This window comes from Eptatretus burgeri, chromosome 2, assembly GCF_056783735.1.
Source record: "Eptatretus burgeri isolate ZD-2024b chromosome 2, Ebu_testis_v1, whole genome shotgun sequence".
In the NCBI taxonomy this organism is placed as follows: Eukaryota; Metazoa; Chordata; class Myxini; order Myxiniformes; family Myxinidae; genus Eptatretus; species Eptatretus burgeri.
Window position 1 is genome coordinate 106,723,762 of NC_140962.1, and position 18,601 is coordinate 106,742,362.

Here is an 18,601-nt window from a genome sequence, read left to right on the forward strand (position 1 = left end):
TTATTAAACTTAGCTTCATTACCGCATGCTGGTCTGATTACTTAAATTAACAATGCGTGACAAAGAAAAGGCTCGTAATGGGAGGTAATTGTATATGCAGATGCAAACAATGACTCATCTCAGCTCAGAAACCATGATTAGCTGAAATGAAATACCGTGATAACTAAATCAGAACACAATAGGTTCCCGCGATTGGTCAAAATCCATGCTATTTGAGGGTTTACTGCATACATTTTGTGATGTGGCCTTCACTCAGAAATATTTTCACAGTTTTAACAAAAGCAAAACAGGACAACAATTATTAGCACCAGAATTTTTTAATAATAATAAAAAAAAAAAATGTTCCACACCCCCCCCCACCCACACCTTTCCCCAATCTTCACCCTTTGAGGTGGACCAGAATATCGAGCAGAAGCGAATCAGGACTGCTAAAATTTCGAACTAGAACTACGTTGTCGATGGCACACCATCGCATATTTCCGCGCGCCCTGCTTTGTCCCATTAACGCTAGGTGAAATTTTATCTTGCAAAATGGATTGACTATTCTTTTCTATTTGATGTGCTTTATGACCAAAGACTTACTATGTTTACTAAATCAGAAGTCATTGCAAGCATGTCAACATTTCATGAAACAATAATTTAACACTGTCCAGCAATATAGAACTGTGCATCAATTTAATCATAGGAATGAACTGTGTATAATATTAATTATAATTATTCATAATCAATTAGATAAATACAGTAAAACCTGTGACTGTTTGTCACTCATGGGGGCCACATAAGTAAGTTCTTTATAAAAGAATTTACCATGTACAATGGTAAATACACTTAAAAAATCAGCCCCCATGACCCCACCCCCTCTGGCCCGGCCCCGAGGGGTCATATCAAAAATCCGACAGTGTTGTGCACTTCCACATACATATATCTACTATGTCCCAAAGTTTCAAGTTCCTTTCTCAAACGGGGTCGGAGGAGCTATTTTGACCCCCTATCTGCTAAGCACCCCCTACCCCCCAAGCACCCTCTGATCATCATGTGTTTAAAAAAATATGTTGTTAAATGTACTAGTACGTGCCCGCAATAAATAAATAAATTAATTAATTAATTAATTAATATTCAAACCGCGAGCAACAAACAACAACGACACAGGTCGTTTCTTCGCTCTCGCGTGCCCGTATGTGCGTGGCCCGGAAGTTCGCAAATCACAGTTACGATTATTCGCAATTTAGTTTTAATGGCCAATTATTCAATTAGTGCCAACGTATTTTGCCTTTTTGCAATGTCGTCGCAAAGAAAAGCAAAAAGAGAAGGGAAGAGAGAAAAAAAAAATTACTTCCTGGTTCAGAGCATACCAGCTCACTCTGATGTTCCAGAAATTTATGCACTGTCTAATATGAAAACGATCATAACTTGGGGCATTGTGTTTATCTATAAATGTGCATAAGAAATCGAGAAATTATTAGAATACACAAAGTCATCATTATCCGGAAGTCCCTACGTTGTCACCCGTAATGGGGAACGCGGCTGAGGTTCCCTTCCCCCATCGGCCACGCCCACGCAACAACGTGTCTTGTCATTGGTTGGTAAATAAATGGCCATAACTTGGGAGGCACTTGTCCGATTAATATCAAACCTTGAAAAGGCAAAATCATCAGGTCCCCAGCAATATATCTGGCAAGTTTCAATTAGATCGAACCAGTGGTTGTCGAGAAACAGCAGTCACACACACACACACACACACACACACACACACACACACACACACACACACACACACACACACACACACACACAGCTGGAATTATAGATAGATAACTCATGAATATGTTTGATTTAAAAAGCTATAAGACAAATTTTTTTTTTTTTAAATCGACCCCCATGACCCCAACCCCTCTGGCCTGGCCCCGAGGGGTCATATCAAAAATCCGAAAGTGTTGTGCACTTCCCCATTCATATATCTACTGTGTCCCAAAGTTTCAAGTTCCTATTTCAAACGGTGTAGGAGGAGTTACAGGGTAAGACAAACGGACGTACTGACGTACGGACACAATCACAGTATTCCCGCTTTTCTTCGAAAGCATGGGAATAACAACATAAAATGCAACGGGAAGCAGTAAGAAAATGATCTCTTCGAGCTGTATGCACACCTGAACAGAGGCAGAAGGGGGCGAATAGAGAAAGTGTGGGACACAATGACTCAAAAACATCAGCAGAAGCAACAACAAACAGAAAGAATATGCCTGACTCCTACTATTGTTTTAAATTTACAACTCACATTCAAATCAAATAAAAATAATGGTTGACTGCTGAACAAAGTGGAAAATAAAAATAAGACTGCTGTTGTCAATATTTTATCTGTTACAAGCCAGTGTGCTGCCTGTAAAACTCATGTTCAAGAGAACCCATTGCTACATTTACACTCTGCTGTTCTGATGGAGCAATACGTTTGCCGTAGATAAAGCCACCACCTGATGCTTTGAAAAGTCATTATTTTGTTAAAGAAGATCCAATAGCCAAACAATTGAAACGAAAACATTAGAAGTTCCAACTCTGCTCGCTCTTGCACCTTCTTCCATTGGAATACATTTTGATGGTGTTTTTAGGTTTCTGAGTCGAGGCCCTTGGACACTCAGAATTAATGGATAAATGTATCACTCTTTATGCAATGTTTTTCCAACAAGTGGCAGATTCAATTATTAGCCAACCTTTATGATGAGAGCACAGACGATGCAATAAATAATCAACTTAAAAGAAGCCATGCAATGAATCGCGAGTGCTTCGCTCTTCTCCAACACATAACATATTGCCATAATCCTTATGTTCAGCATTATAATCATGTTGCATGAACGATGCAACAAAATCCATCAAGGGATATTTGTTTGGTGTTGAAAGCAGCAGGAACACCACATCCCCCATCACAATTATATAACAACTAGTGTAAATGCGATATCATTGATGTACCAACGCAAAATTAGCACCAGGGAAGTTATTTCATGTACTCATAAATCTGCAGCAGAGCATCCCCATAAACACACAATGGCACATCGCTCTGGGCTGCTTCCCACTGTATGACCAAACTATCTATCCCCTGTTTTTCATACATGGCGAGAGGGATCGGACTTTGCTGGTCAAAAAAGACATGGCACTGATGGAGAAAATAAACTCACGACAACAAAATATTAAAGATAGTTGTTCAAACATTACTTGGATGACTTGTAGTGCAAAACAGAGCAAGAAGCATAATGTTGAGGATAATTAAAGAGTGAGGTGACAGGGGATGAAATGGCAACAGACTGAGTGGGACAACAGTTGGATACAATAAGCAAGGCAATGAATGAACAGGAAGGAAAAAGAGGAGCAAGAGGAAAAGAGGAAGCACAGTAATCTGCAAGTAAGAGAGTTGGGTTAGTTTAGGTCTGGTTAATGGGGTTAGAAAAGATTATGGCTATGGGTGACAGATGATACAATAAGGTAGTGTGCTGCCGACTTGAAGCCCTTGGGGTAAGAGTGAGATTGAAGCCTCAGAAAAGCAGTTCCACAAATGGAAGAAAAGCCGAACAAGAGTGAAGTCGATGGAGTGCCATCGCAACTCCCCATGCTTCCCACCTAAAGCAAAGTTGAAAGATAACAAAATGTTTCAGCAGGAATTTCCCAAAGTCAAATTTTTAGTTGAATTTTTTTCCCCCATTTTGAACCCTGTGACCCTAAGTCCCCATGCATCTGGGACATCAACTGCAGGTCAAATCCCCTAAAAAAAAAAAAACCATTACATATTTCATGCATCCCTCAAAGTTGATTGCATATTCAGTTTCATTAAAAATGTTCCCGTAATTGCATTTTTAGGTATTTGACATTTTGACCACCTCCCAGGAGCAGGGCCAAAAATGACACTGCTCTTGCACCTTCGTGCTATATGGTGATCATAACTCAAGTTTGGTGAATTTCTGCACAACCATTTCGTAGGAGATAGCATGACAGACAGACGGATTGACGGACGGACAGATACAGAGCCGATTACAATTTCCCCTAATGACCTGGTCTACCTTTGTAGAAGTCACTAATGTTTTCTTCCATTGTCAAATCCTTGGCCACAGCAGCCTGCAATTGGTATTTTGTGTTCTTTGTAGACATCACGGATCAGTCCTGCAATCACTTCGCCTTTTGTTTTTATTGCAATCCACAAATTCAAGGAATCTTTCTTGAATCTCGCATTTTTTATTTTCATCATTCAAGTGAACATAGCGCAGAATAAACACAGTTTGTTCTACATACGCTGAGTCAGAAGCTGCATCGACAATTAGAGAAAAGTAGTTTGAGGTTTCTCGTTTGTTTAGGATCGCATTTGTCACATTTTTTTACTGCAACACCTTATAAAGTCATGCAAATCCTTCCTTGGCACGCCTGAGCTCATGACCACATACAAAACTTTGGTCCGCAGCCTGAAGGAGTGCTGCTCTCCCGTTTGGTCTGGCTGGTGCTCCTGCCTCTTACCTTTCTCAACTTCATGCAGGGGAAACCAAGGCATTTTGGATCATTGGTATCTCCCACGATGAGGCTGAGTCTTTGGGTCTCTCACTCTCTCACCGCAGGCAGGTCGGTGGTCTTTCTGTCTTCTCTCCAACCTCGCCTCCCCCTGCTCTGTCTGAAATATGTCCCCCCCCCCCATGTTTCTGCAGGGCGCTCAAGGTCCGCCAGCAACCCTTTTCTGGTAAAAATACCAAAATCAAGAATCACTGCTCACCTTCACTCTTTCATTCCTCTTTTTTCCTGCCTTTGGAACAAACTCCCTCAATCTGTTCAATCCCATTCTTCCCTCCAGGTTTTCAAAACTGCTGTTCACCACCACCTCTTATCATCCCCCATCCAAAACCACAATCCTTTCTACCCCTGCTAATCCACCCTAAACCCACCTTCTTTAAAATTCCCTTTCCTGCCTGAAAGTCCCTGTTGTGCAAGGACCTGAAAGTCCCTGTGGTGTCCATCTTGTTTACCCTATGTACCCCGCCTCATCTCTCTCCCTTCCACAGATCTAGCTTCTGTTCCCCACTGTTTTTTCCTTCCCTCTCCCACCCCTCTTGTCTTCTGCTCCCTTTGTTGTGAATTTTTGTGTGTTCGTTCTTATACGAGCCTTGACAGTGCATACAAAAAAAAAGTTGCTTTGACTTTCTGGGGACAGAAAGTCAAAGCAAAATGAGTTTCTGGATTTAAATGCAATGATGAGGAAATGAGGATGAGCCAATGAGAGGTTTCACTGTACTGTTTTAAAAAAATTACAGCAGAAGCTTGGGCCCCTCAACGGACACCGGGCCCCAAGGCAGACTCCCCCCCCCGACCCCTCCTCCCACCCCTCTCGACACCCATGGGCCCAGGACTGGTCATGCCTGGTGGTGGGTGGGGCCTATAAAACACCAAGACAGGAAGTAGCAGAAGTCAAGTGAAATGTAAAGTAACCTCAAAGATGTAAGAAGTTCAAATTGACATTCCTCTTAAGCCAGGGTAAATTGTCGGATAATGGGAAGCACGTTACAGACAGTGAATTCCAAAGTGAGACAGCATAAGGGATAAAAACCATTCCTTTTTCACTTTGGATCAACTATAAGAGTGGCAACTGACCTACGGTGAAAGAGCGGTTGAAGCGTTGAACCCATCTCCGTACCAACCAGGTTACCTATGCATTTCTGGAGCCTATCAAGTAAAGATAAGTGGCATGAAGGTGCCCCAGCCTAAATGTGGCAAGAGTATTCCAAAAATGGATGTTAAGTTGTCTCATACAGGTACAAAACAGCATCAGGAGGTATCCTGGAGTTACCTCTGCACTCAAAACATCTGCAAAAACAGATTTTCCAGAGCATCAGAGAGGTCTTTTATAAAATTAGGAACAATATTGAGCTGAAGACATTGTCTTGGGGAACTTCAGCCTCCACTGGGAGAGGAGAGAAGAGGGTTCCATTGACAGCAATGTGTTAACTGTGCAAACCAAGGAAGTCAGAAAGCCAGGTATGAAGGAAGCTTTGTATGGCACAGGCAGTGAGCTTGGAAAAACACAGCAGGATGCCAGACTGTCTCAAAAGCCTGAGATAAATCCAATGGAGACTGTCCTGACCTCTTGTCTGAGATGGCAGAAGTCCAACAATTACTGAGAGATGAAAAGCAGCTTGTTGAGAGTTGAGTGACTGGGCCATAATCTAAAATTGGAGTCAGCTATCAGGCCGTTTCAAAAAAAGGAAAGAACAAATCAGCAGCAATTGTGGATTCCAAGACTTGGCTTGTAATTGAAAGTATACTGGTTTTTATCTGAGAATCTGTATTTGTACCCTTAAGTGATGTTTTCTGGGAGTGGAGAGAAGAGGATGGGGGTGATGTTTCCTAACTCCCAGGCAGGCCAATGGAGGACACACTGAATAGAGCAGACAAAAGGGAATCAAGAACTATCTGGGCCAGTTGTCGAAGCAGGGTCAAGGTTGGACATAACTCTTTCTATCGCCTTGGGTGAGAAGGATACAAAGTCCATGATAAAGTGGATACAAGGGGGGTAAGATTTTGATCGAGTGGGATGTGTTGGGAACATGAGAATAGGGACAGAACAGGATGTTTATTTTCCATTATATGGAGATAGAGTGAGATGGATGCCTTCATCCTATACAGGTTCTCCTCAGCAAATGCACGAGCAATGTCAAGATTGTATACTTTTGGTTAAATGATTTGGCAAGCCAAAGCTATTCATTACCTTTATATTTGCTACTCTCACTTGCCAGGATTTAGAATCCATCATAGATCAGGTCAATCATCAAGTGATCATTCAGCTGCTGCGAGAAGTGTTCTCTCTCAAGCTCAAGAGCTAATCCAAAAGATATCCAAGATAATGAATTTGAGAATGATAAAGCATTATGCTGTGTGTGCATATTGGCAATTCTTCAGTAGCCTCTTATACCTGAGTGGGTTGACAAGAAAATGAGGGCTACTATCACAAAGAGGGAGACCTGCTAAGACTTTGCCAGATTGTTACAGCATCTATGTTGCATGGAACATGTGATCCAAACATTAACTGCATGGTGAATGGCCAATGCCAAGAAAGCTACCCAAATGACTACAAAGACAACAAGTCTGAAGACGACGATGGTTCACGAGCGGTATTTGACGATGTAGATTGTTTCAGAAGTCAAGGATGAGACAATGTGATAACGTTTGACCAAGTTATAAAAATGATCAACATGATGTGGTACGAGTGACAGGTTATTAGCTGCAAAATGTCCAAAACCCGGTTTCGTTCAACAACTTTAAAAATTTGACCTTTGCATAACCTTTAAATGTCACAAAACAATGTTGTGGACATTAAAATAAGGAAACAGGATATGTACTATAGCTTATTGGAGTTAGTTCGTCGAAGAAGGTCGAAAACCCGGTTCGATTCCCACAACTTTGAAAATTTGACCTTTGTGAACTTTAAAGGCCAAAGGTCAAGGATTATGACCTTTGGTGCAAATCTTCCTCTGGAACATTCCAGGAACAATACAACGTCATATAGGCTACATGGCATTTCGCACTCCTCGGATTATCCATACTTTCATTAAATCAGCGTAAAAACAAACTTGAAGGGGGCGCCACGGGCAAGGTGTTTGAGATAGAGCAAAATGGTTTCAAGACTTTAAGTGGGGAATGACCTCAAGATTATGCATAAAAAATATTGTCATCCGAGCTCTCAAAGTTTGGGCAGTCGTATGATTTTTATGTCAAAATTCAAAATTTTCTAAGTTCGTGACCTTGTGACCTTGACCTTGGGACAAAAATGAAAAATCGAGCTCCGTGGGGCTATGCAGGTGCCATTGGGCTAACCAAATACCGAAACCCCCAGCCAGATTCGACAAACCCCTCGGAGAAGATATTTATGTCAAAATTCGCAATTTTCTAAGTTCGTGACCTTGTGACGAAAATGAAAAATCGAGCTCTGTGGGGCTATGCAGGTGGCATTGGGCAAACCAAATACCAAAACCCCTGTCAGATTCGACAAACTCCCTCGGAGAAGATGCAAATTGAAATCGGCTACCCCCTAAAAACACATGTTTTTTGGGCGTGGCTCCACCCATAATGGGCGCACCACGCCCATTCTCAGGAAAACACAACTAGATCATGATATAAACCTCCCACCAAAATTTTATCAGGATCGGATCAAAACCCACGGAGCTATGCTCGGGACAGACAGACAAGCCGGTAGGCGGACATGGGTAGTCGACTACCCAATAGAACCTGATGCGATGGGCCTGTTCGATGGGGAATGACCTGAGGATTAAGCACAAGAAAATTCATGATTCTAGCTTCAAGGGTTAATGCTGCAGATTGTTTTTTCGTTAAAATACCCCCACATTTAGAGGTTTTTTTGGTCGTTGCTAGGCAACGGAGGGGTCCATAGCAACAGTTCTTTCTCACACATAACTAGGACATACCATGAACCTACCATACCAGTTTCATGTGTATCTGACTCAAAGTCTCTGAGATATAACGAACTTCGTTTTTTTATTGTTTTCGACCAGGGTTCATTCAAGGTTTATCTTCTCTGACAGTTTTCATAGGATCCGGCTGGAAATTTTTGACAATATGGCTGAATGTACTTCCCACAGTCGTTCGTGGCCCGATTTTTGATTTTCGAAAAAAATAAATTTTTTATGATTTTTCAAAAATTTCAAAGTCCCGTTGCTGGGCAACGGTGGTGTCCATAGCAACGGTTCTCATTTGCACACAACTAGGTCATGGTCTGAACCTACCAACCAAGTTTCATCGAAATCGCCATTGTATTAACTGAAATCGCCATTTTAAATACTGATAATAAGGGTAGAACAAATCTCAAAAAAAAATCTTTTTTGAAAAAAAAAATGTTTTTTTCGACCAGATCGACTACCCAACAGACAGACACAACAATAACGAATATAGTGGTCACTTATTTTTTTCGTGAAAATATTTTTTCGTGAACCAATATATTCCTCTATGATGGTGGCTTTGCTCATTATGCTTGACCAAATGATGGAAAAATCTAAGTTGGGAGTGGCTTCCGATTTGGCAAACAATGGGTGCTTCCCTACAATCCTTGGCTTCTTCTTAGACATGTAGCTCACATAAACACCGAGTTATGTATCAATGCAAAGAATGTGAGATACTTTTACAAGTAGAGAATATGTCGATGTGCTACTTACTTCATGAGCTTTCATTCTTCTTTGTTCTTCATTTGTATGCAGCACAAGGCTGCAGGATAGAATAGGTAGCTGAAGCTGTACCTCTGATGCAGTGCCTTCTGCTGGCTATGGCAGGAGTTTGGAATTTGGCCATGATGCCAGTGATAATTTAACTTGCCCACTCTTCATAAAGGACACTATAGGATCTTTAACGAATGTCAGAAGATGGGATGCCAGTTTAACATCCATCCAAAGGACGACACACATATTGATGAATCACCCTGTCTGTGAAATACCGGGATGACAGTTTATATCTGTGTCAGGATTTGAACCCAGGCTAGATAGCCGAGAGGCGAGTGTGCATACCTCTCGGCCATCCTGTCAGCCCAATAGCTTTCTTTAAAATGCACAAACATTGAAAAAAATAGGACCGCATGTCCTGAAGCTCACCTGGATCAAGAGAAACAGTCACTCAAACCCCCCACAGATCCACTTAGACCCTGAATTTTTTGATGCCATGAACAAACGTTGGTACATCATGGGTGGTGAAGGTTGTGGTTAAGTTTCATCAAAATTGTGTGTAGTTTCGAAGAAGAAAGCAAATACCTATTTTAGGGGGGGATCAAATCCCGCTCCGTAGACACCCTTAACGAGCACAGATTTTGATGCGGTCGATGCACTTTGGTCCACCAGGGGTGATGAATGTTATAATCAAGTTTCATCGAAATTTTGTGTGTAGTTTCAGAGGAGGCAGCAAATACATATTTTTTGGGGGGGGGTGAGGTGGGTCAACATCCCCCCTGCCCCCGACCCATCGGTCAATACACTTTGGTACATTAGCGGTCAATACACTTTGGTACATTACGCACAATGAAGGTTGTGGTCAAGTTTCATCAAAATTGTGTGTGTAGTTTTGGGGAAGAGCAAATACCTATTTTGGGGGTGGAGGGGGGGGTCAAAAAACAACAACCCTGTAGACCCCCTTCATGAGCGCTGGTTTTGATGATGATCGAAGGTATATTGACCGCATCAGATATGAAGCTTGTAGCCAAGTTTCATCAAAATTGTGTGTTTAGTTCAAGCGATAATGACTGAAGTGTTTATGAACTGACTCACTCACTCACTCACTCACTCACCTGTGGACACTGCTTGATTGCATAAGCTCACCTTACTGAAGTCCATGTGAGCCAAAAAATTGTTCAATGCTTATGTTTTATTGTATTTAAAAACAAACAAACCTTCTTACGACCACATCACTTACTTTGAATAAGGATCTGTTCATACATCTAAGTTTTCAAGGCCTTTTACCTTCTCATCTAACCAACATGAAATTGTATGAAATTCTTTTTTCTTTCCCTGGGCAGATTTTCTCATGCATTACTTTTGGTGACATTTTTAACACACATCGTAAAAACAGTGCTTTCCACATAGTTTGCACCTCAGATCTCAAGAAATCCATTCATTACAAGTTGACACTGAAAACCACTCATTGTTAAACTTGCCCTGTCCTTTGGGCCTCGGCATTGCTCATCAAATTATACAAACAGGAGATAATAAAGAATGCTAGATTAAGAAACAAACATTTGGAAACAAATTGATACACCAAATTTAGACCAAGGCCATATTGATTGTCAAGGCCGGGTGAATAAACGACAAAATGAAGTGAAACGGAAGCATGTTTTTAGTCATGGGGTAAACCCATCAACTACCAAAAAGTAATATCCTTGTGCTATTCCATTTACTATTCATACAGCACTGGCAATACTTTTGGTGACATGGTACAGCACTTTGTGCAGCAGTCGAAGATTATTAAGCTGAATCCCTAACCCGAAGAAAGAAAACAAAAAAGCGAGTATGGAGAGGATACGAATCTGCACTTAAACTCTCGTCTGTGACAGTTGAACCTGACAAAGTGGAATTGAAAACAGGTGGGGGTGGCCAGCAGAGCTGAGGCGTCAATCATGGGAGTGGAGACTATCGCACATCAAAGCTCCCCGTATGACAAGTAAACCGAGAGCATAGGCAGAAAGTATCCCAAAGGTGTCAACCGTTCACAAAACACTGGTGTAGCATTGCAACTGCGAGTTGTAAACAGACGTGTGAGGCATTGATGGGTGAGCCAATTAATTGGTTGTAGTTACATGTAATACTTTTTTCAAGATTTGTCAGCCTGTTCATAGCTTGACGGTCAGCGTGGTTGGCATAAAATTTTATGGTCATGCGTCCAAGCCCCACCATGCCAAAACAACACCAAGTGGGTTGACTCAGCCTGTCATCCTTCTGAGGTTGGCAAAATGAGTACCAGCTTACTGGGAAGAATGAGCCATTCAATTATCCTATGTCAGAGTGATGTGGGTGATATTCGAGGGTTTTGGAAGGTAAAGCAGGCAAAGGGGTGGGTTTTAAGGGTTTTAAACCACGCACAAAACTGACATCATTTCAAGGGGTTTCAAGGGTCTGAGCAAATCTTGTTATTACCTCTGCCACCGAAAGTGGACGGACATTATGTTTTCACACATGTCTGTCTGTCTGTCTGTTTGTTTGTGAGCAGGATATCTCAAAAAGTTGTGGACGGATTCAGATGAAATTTGGTGAACAGGTTGGGTATGGGACAAGGACGAATTGATTAGATTTTGGTGAAGTCTGGAGACGGATCCAGAAACGATAATTTTTAAGTGATTCTTCACCATTGAGAGATAGGGCCAAAAACAATATACTGTTTCGTGTATGGCATTATATTTCAAAAAGTTGCGAACGAGTTAAGACAAAACAATGTGAATGAGTTGGTTAGGTGACAAGAACAAGCCGATTCGATTTTGGTTCAGGTCCGGATCCAGATATGGCCTATCAGTGGAATACAAAAGGTAAAGTGTTCAGCCTGGCGGAGTTATGCCCTCTTCAGAGTATGGTTCTCGTTAGTGTGCAGTATTTATTTTTATACAGCACAGCATCTTGGTATGAACATTCTTGCACTAATATTTGCAATCTTTGATGCACCATTAAAAACCTGGACATTTTTTCACCCGAGCATTCATCCACTGGCTTTTGTGGCACTTCCTGTCCAGCAAGCATAAACAGCCTTGAAGAAAAGGCCAGTATTCATCCACTGGTCTTTGCATGGCTCTTTATGTCCAGCAAGCATAAAGAGCCTTGGAGAAAGGCCAGCATGAGACCATAATAGTTTTCCATCGCACTCAATGGCACATTTTCCTCAGGATTCCACCGAACATGATCAGTAATTGTATATAATTATTCATGTAATTATTTGTTTTATTTCCATGAAACATCTCAGCTATCACGTTTGTTCTTTCTGATAAATAATAACAGACAGGGCAGCAGTTTTAACAAATTGGATTCATTTAAACATCACTAAAAGCCAAAACCCATACTTTTAGGAGAGAAGAGGCCTGCATATTGAAGAAATCATGTTGAAGGAATAGAAGTTTGTCGGACAGAGAAACTGCCCATTGCAGACAGGCCCTTCAGCTTGTGTGTGTGTGTGTGTGTGTGTGTGTGTGTGTGTGTGTGTGTGTGTGTGTGTGTGTGTGTGTGTGTGTGTGTGTGTGTGTGTGTGTGTGTGTGTGTGTGTGTGTGTGTGTGTGTGTGTGTGTGTGTGTGTGTGTGTGTGTGTGTGTATATATATATATATATATATATATATATATATATATATATATATATATATATATATATATATATATATATAATTTGAATTAAAATAGACATCTCTGTTGAATGGAAATTTGTGACTGAAAGATTAATTTATACTGCATTAGAAAATGCACAAAGGGGACAGCAAATAAAATTTATTTCTGTCAGTGATACCGACTTCCATAACAAAGTCAGGAAAATAAAAAGTGAAAAATAAAAACAAAGCATGATAGTGTCACCACATACCTTGTCATACTTATTGATAATGGCAGTACGGGCATGCCGCTGCTCCTCGTTATCACCAACACCTGGGATTATCAGTACCGGTCAAGGTAGGTACATTCAATGTTGACAATGATTGAAAAGAAGAGGAGAAAATAGGGGAGGGTTTGGAAGAAAAGAAGAAAAGATCACACAGGAGGGAGAGGGGAGGGGGAACAAAAACAGAAGATTAGTCGAAGTCTGAGATATTACTTTTTTGGAGAAAACATGAAAGAGTGGAGACATACACTGCATTCTAAAGGGTACACAGTAAATGCAACATTTCAGAGTTTCGTGTTATTCAGTGGAAAACTAAAAAATCTGTCAAATCTACGTCTGCTCGTGAATGTTCAACACCCATTGATATCTTTTGGCAGAGAAGCCAGGAATAAGATGTGCTGAAGAAGGAGAGATAGGGCTGGGGATAAGCAAACAATATGTGAATGGCAGTGGAGAACGTTAAGGCACCAAGTCGGTTCTGAATTGTGTGGAATATGGGTAATTGGGGCTGGTGTACCGTGTGAAGGCAACATGGTCAGGTTGCTTGAATAAGATGGCAAAACAACTACTGTGATGAATGTGGCCTGTGGTCCTGTTAGGCAGAGTATTGACACACTATTCTCAAAAAAAGATAAGCTGGGTTGGTTGAGATTCGCAATATTTTCTCCAAATAATTACTTTATATTTTCTTTCTTTTTTACAGCTCAGAGTGGAGCTGCAATTTCATTTGTTTCTCTAAAATATTTAGGTTGTATAGTTGGAGGATTGTATACTCCTTGGGAAAAGCATCCTGCATTTACTTAGAGTTTAGAGAGTACTTGCACTGATAATTAATGTGGCAAAATAAGTAATCTTTTTGTTTGTTAAAAAACACTTTTCACAATGCCAATCATTTTTTTTTCAAGACTTTTTGACAGTCTGGCACCCGACCTTGCTCTCCATATTTTCTGCCTAGCACATGCAATGCCACCTCCTCTCGTGCCATTCTGGCTTCCTCCATTCTTGTAGTAAGCAGGTGGCTCTCAACAGGATCCACTAATCTCCTCTCCCTGAAGGCAGTGACTTGGGCCCAGTGGAGTCCTCTTCCTCATCTTCAACACTGAGCTTTCCAACTCTCTGAAAAATCCTCCATATCTCTTTGCTGATGACTATATTGTCTGATGTAGCATCTCTCATTCCCCAGGTAGGCAGGCAGCAGCCTCTTCCCTCTCTGCAGACACTGTTCGAGTCAGAACTGGTCCAACACTTGGAATACATATTTTAAACCTGACAAATCTCACCCGCTCACCTCACTTTAGTTGTAAATCGACCACATTATTTCTGCCTTTAAAATGTATGTCGAGTTATGAAAGATAACCTTGAAAGATTATAGCAAATGTCCCTTTACAGGCATAGATAAGTTATAAAGTTGCACTGTGCAGTACTATTGAGTTACCAATGGACAACTGGGGTTTGGGATCCACTATTCAGAGAGGTTTTGTGTTGAGAAGATCAAAACCTCAACTTGGAACAGAAGCCAGCGAATGATCCAGGTGATCATTAAATCAATCAATTACGAAGTGAATTAACCAATTTCAATGTAATACTGTCAAACCCTGCTATTCGCATGGGATATGTTTCTGTATAATGCCGCGAATGTCGGGGCATTGTTTCAATGGGAAAAAGGGGGGTAGGTTCCCGGCGGATTGTGATTCATAAAGGAATATTAAAAAAACCCGTGAAAAACCGTCAATACACCCAGAAAAGCAACTGTGAATAGACCCCCCAGAAAACACGGGAAAAAACCACGAATACACCAACAAAACCAGAGTTGGTGTCAAAGCCACAAAAATGCTCGGCTGTTTATACATTTATCGTTTTTAAAAGACTAGTCTAATAATATTTTTTTATAAAGCATTGCAGTGAAGTCTGATCCAAATAATTTTAAAGCAATATATGTATTTGTATATTGTAATCAGTAAAAAATAGTGTGGTAGATAAAAACATTAAAAAGGAAATAAATTGCACCAAAAACTTTAACATTTTCACGCTCACGGTGACGCTCACGCCGGGGGTATCGCTATAGCTCTCTGTTCTTCGAACAGGCAAGCTAAAAACCGCGAAAAAGTAACAAAACCACGAAAAAAGGCAATACGCCCACGAAAAACTGAATACGCCCACGAAAAACCACAAATACACCCGTAAAAATAAAAAGTGAAAAAACCATGGATACATGAAAAAAAAGGAGACACCCACGAAAAACACACAAAAAAAAAAAACCAGCACGATGCCAACAAAAAACTGCAAATATGCCCACGAAAAAAAAACGTGAATACGCCTGCGAAAAAAAACTGAACACGCCTGCAAAAAAACACGTGAATAAGCCTGCGAAAAAATAACGTAAATACGCCCGTGAAAAACATGAATACTCCCGCAAAAAAACCGTGAACACGCCGGCAAAAAAAAAACGTGAACGCGCCCACGAAAAAAACGTGAACACACTCGTGAAAAAAAAGTGAACACGCAAAAAAAACGTGAACAGCTCGTGAAAAAAACGTGAACACACCCCACAAAAAATGTGAAGACGCCCGCAAAAAAACCGTGAATACGCTCGTGAAAAATAAAACGTGAACACACCCACGAAAAAAACGTGAACACGCCCGAAAAAAACCGTGAACACGCTCATGAAAAAAAAACGTGAACACACCCGCGAAAAAAACGTGAACACACCCGCGAAAAAAACCGTGAACACGCTCGTGGAAAAAACGTGAACACACCCGCGAAAAAAAAAAACGTGAACACGCCCGCAAAAAAAACGTGAACACGCTCGTGAAAAAAAACGTGAACACACCCACGAAAAAAACAACGTGAAAACACCCACGAAAAAAAAAAAACGTGAACACGCCCGCGAAAAAAAAACGTGAACACACCCACGAAAAAAACGTGAAAACGCCCACGAAAAAAAAAAACGTGAACACGCCCGCGAAAAAAAAACGTGAACAGGCTCGTGAAAAAAAAGTGAACACGCAAAAAAAACGTGAACACGCCCGCAAAAAAAAACGTGAACACGCTCGTGAAAAAAAAACGTGAACACGCTCGTGAAAAAAAACGTGAACACACTCGTGAAAAAAAAACGTGAACACGCTCGTGAAAAAAAAACGTGAACACACCCGCGAAAAAAAACGTGAACACACCCACGAAAAAAACGTGAACACGCCCGAAAAAAAAAAAACCGTGAACACGCTCATGAAAAAAACGTGAACACACCTGCGAAAAAAAAAAAAAACGTGAAAACGCCCGAAAAAAAACCGTGAACACACTCGTGGAAAAAAACGGGAACGAACCCCACAAAAAAAAAAGTGAAAACACCCACGAAAAAAAAAAACGTGAACACGCCCGCGAAAAAAAAACGTGAACACACTCGTGAAAAAAAAAGTGAACACGCAAAAAAAACGTGAACACCCGTGAAAAAAAACGTGAACACGCCCACAAAAAAAAACGTGAAAACGCCCACGAAAAAAAAACGTGAACACGCCCGCGAAAAAAAACGTGAACAGGCTGGTGAAAAAAAAAAGAAGACGCAAAATAACGTGAACACACCCGCAAAAAAAACGTGAACACACTCGTGAAAAAAAACGTGAACACACCCACGAAAAAACGTGAAGACACCCGCAAAAAAACAGTGAACACGCTCGTGAAACAAAAACCTGAACACACCCGCCAAATAAAACGTGAACACACCCACGAAAAAAACGTGAACACGCCCGAAAAAAACCGTGAACACGCTCGTGAAAAAAAACGTGAACACACCCACGAAAAAACGTGAAGACGCCCGCAAAAAAACCGTGAACACGCTCGTGAAAAAAAAACCTGAACACACCCACCCAATAAAACGTGAACACACCCACGAAAAAAACGTGAACACGCCCGAAAAAAACGTGAACGCACCCGCGAAAAAAAAAAAGTGAAAACGCCCGAAAAAAAAAAAGTGAAAACGCCCGAAAAAAAAAAGTGAAAACGCCCAAAAAAAAACCGTGAACATGCTCGTGGAAAAAAACGGGAACACACCCCACAAAAAAACGTGAAAACACCCACGAAAAAAAAAAACGTGAACACGCCCGCGAAAAAAAAAAACGTGAAAACGCCCGAAAAAAAACCGTGAACACGCTCGTGGAAAAAAACGGGAACACACCCCACAAAAAAAACGTGAAAACACCCACGAAAAAAAAATGTGAACACGCCCGCGAAAAAAAAACGTGAACACGCCCACAAAAAAAAAACGTGAAAACGCCCACGAAAAAAAACGTGAACAGGCTCGTGAAAAAAAAACGTGAAAACACCCACGAAAAAAAACGTGAACACGCCCACGAAAAAAAAAAACGTGAATACGCCCGCGAAAAAAAAAAAAAAACGTGAACACACTCGTGAAAAAAACGTGAACATGCTCGTGAAAAGATAAACGTGAACACACCCACGAAAAAAGTGAACACGCTCGCAAAAAAACCGTGAACACGCTCGTGAAAAAAAACGTGAACACGCCCGCAAAAAAACCGTGAACACGCTCGTGAAAAAAAAAAAAAACGTGAACACACCCGTGAAAAAAAAACGTGAACACACCCGAAAAAAAACCGTGAACACGCTTGTGAAAAAAAACCGGGAACACCCGCGGAAAAAAACGTGAAGACCCGCGAAAAAAAAACCGTGAACACGCCCGAAAAAAAAAACCGCGAACACGCTCGTGAAAAAAAAAAACGTGAACACGCCCGTGAAAAAAAAACGTGAACACCCACGAAAAAAAAAACCGTGAATACGCGCGAAAAAAAAAAAACGTGAATACACGCGAAAAAAAAATGTGAACACGCCCACAAAAAAAACGTGAAAACACCCACGAAAAAAAACGTGAACACGCCCACAAAAAAAAAAAACATGAATACGCCCGCGAAAAAAAAAAAAACGTGAACACACTCGTGAAAAAAAAGTGAACACGCAAAAAAAACGTGAACACGCTCGTGTGAACACGCCTGTGAAAAAAAAACACGAACACGCCCGTGAAAAAATCGTGAACACGCCCGCAAAAAAAAAACGGGAATAAATGTCAGAGTCCAACAGTATGTTGCAAATAGGTGCTGAATGTACCATGAGAATATGTGGTTATTTGGATATTTGACGATTTCCAAGTATATCAAAGTGTAGTACAAGCTGAAGGAATTTAGCTCGCCATCCTCCCCCAATTTTTCTATCTCCTCACTTGGCAATACCTTTTCTGTTACCCCGACATGAACCTCTACTATCAGCCTACAAGCCCCATTTCTATTGAACCTCCCATTTTTAAGAGCAAAAACTCTACTGTCCTCTTGAATATATATCATTCATCAATGAATCAAAAACCTGTCTTCCCACGTCTCTATCCCAACCAAAGATGAATCCATCCATCCATTGGAACCATCCTCTGTGCAGAGTGTCGGTGCTGCCTAAGCAGTCTCCGTGGCTCTTGGGCACAATCCTGGACAGGTCGCCACTCCAACCCAGGATACCAGCAAGCTGGC

General features: G+C 41.1%; 1 protein-coding gene across 5 annotated transcripts in view; it reads right to left on the reverse strand.

The window, feature by feature from the left end:
• The window catches only part of LOC147032754 (uncharacterized), an 80,828-nt gene that overhangs the window by 37,400 nt on the left and 24,827 nt on the right, over positions 1–18,601 (reverse strand). For all 5 annotated transcript variants that reach the window (XM_085870619.1, XM_085870620.1, XM_085870618.1 and 2 more), the window contains one exon: positions 13,062–13,123. In XM_085870619.1, coding sequence (XP_085726745.1) covers positions 13,062–13,096 — 35 coding nt within the window. In that variant the 5' untranslated portion in view covers positions 13,097–13,123. The remainder of the gene's footprint in view (positions 1–13,061; positions 13,124–18,601) is intronic.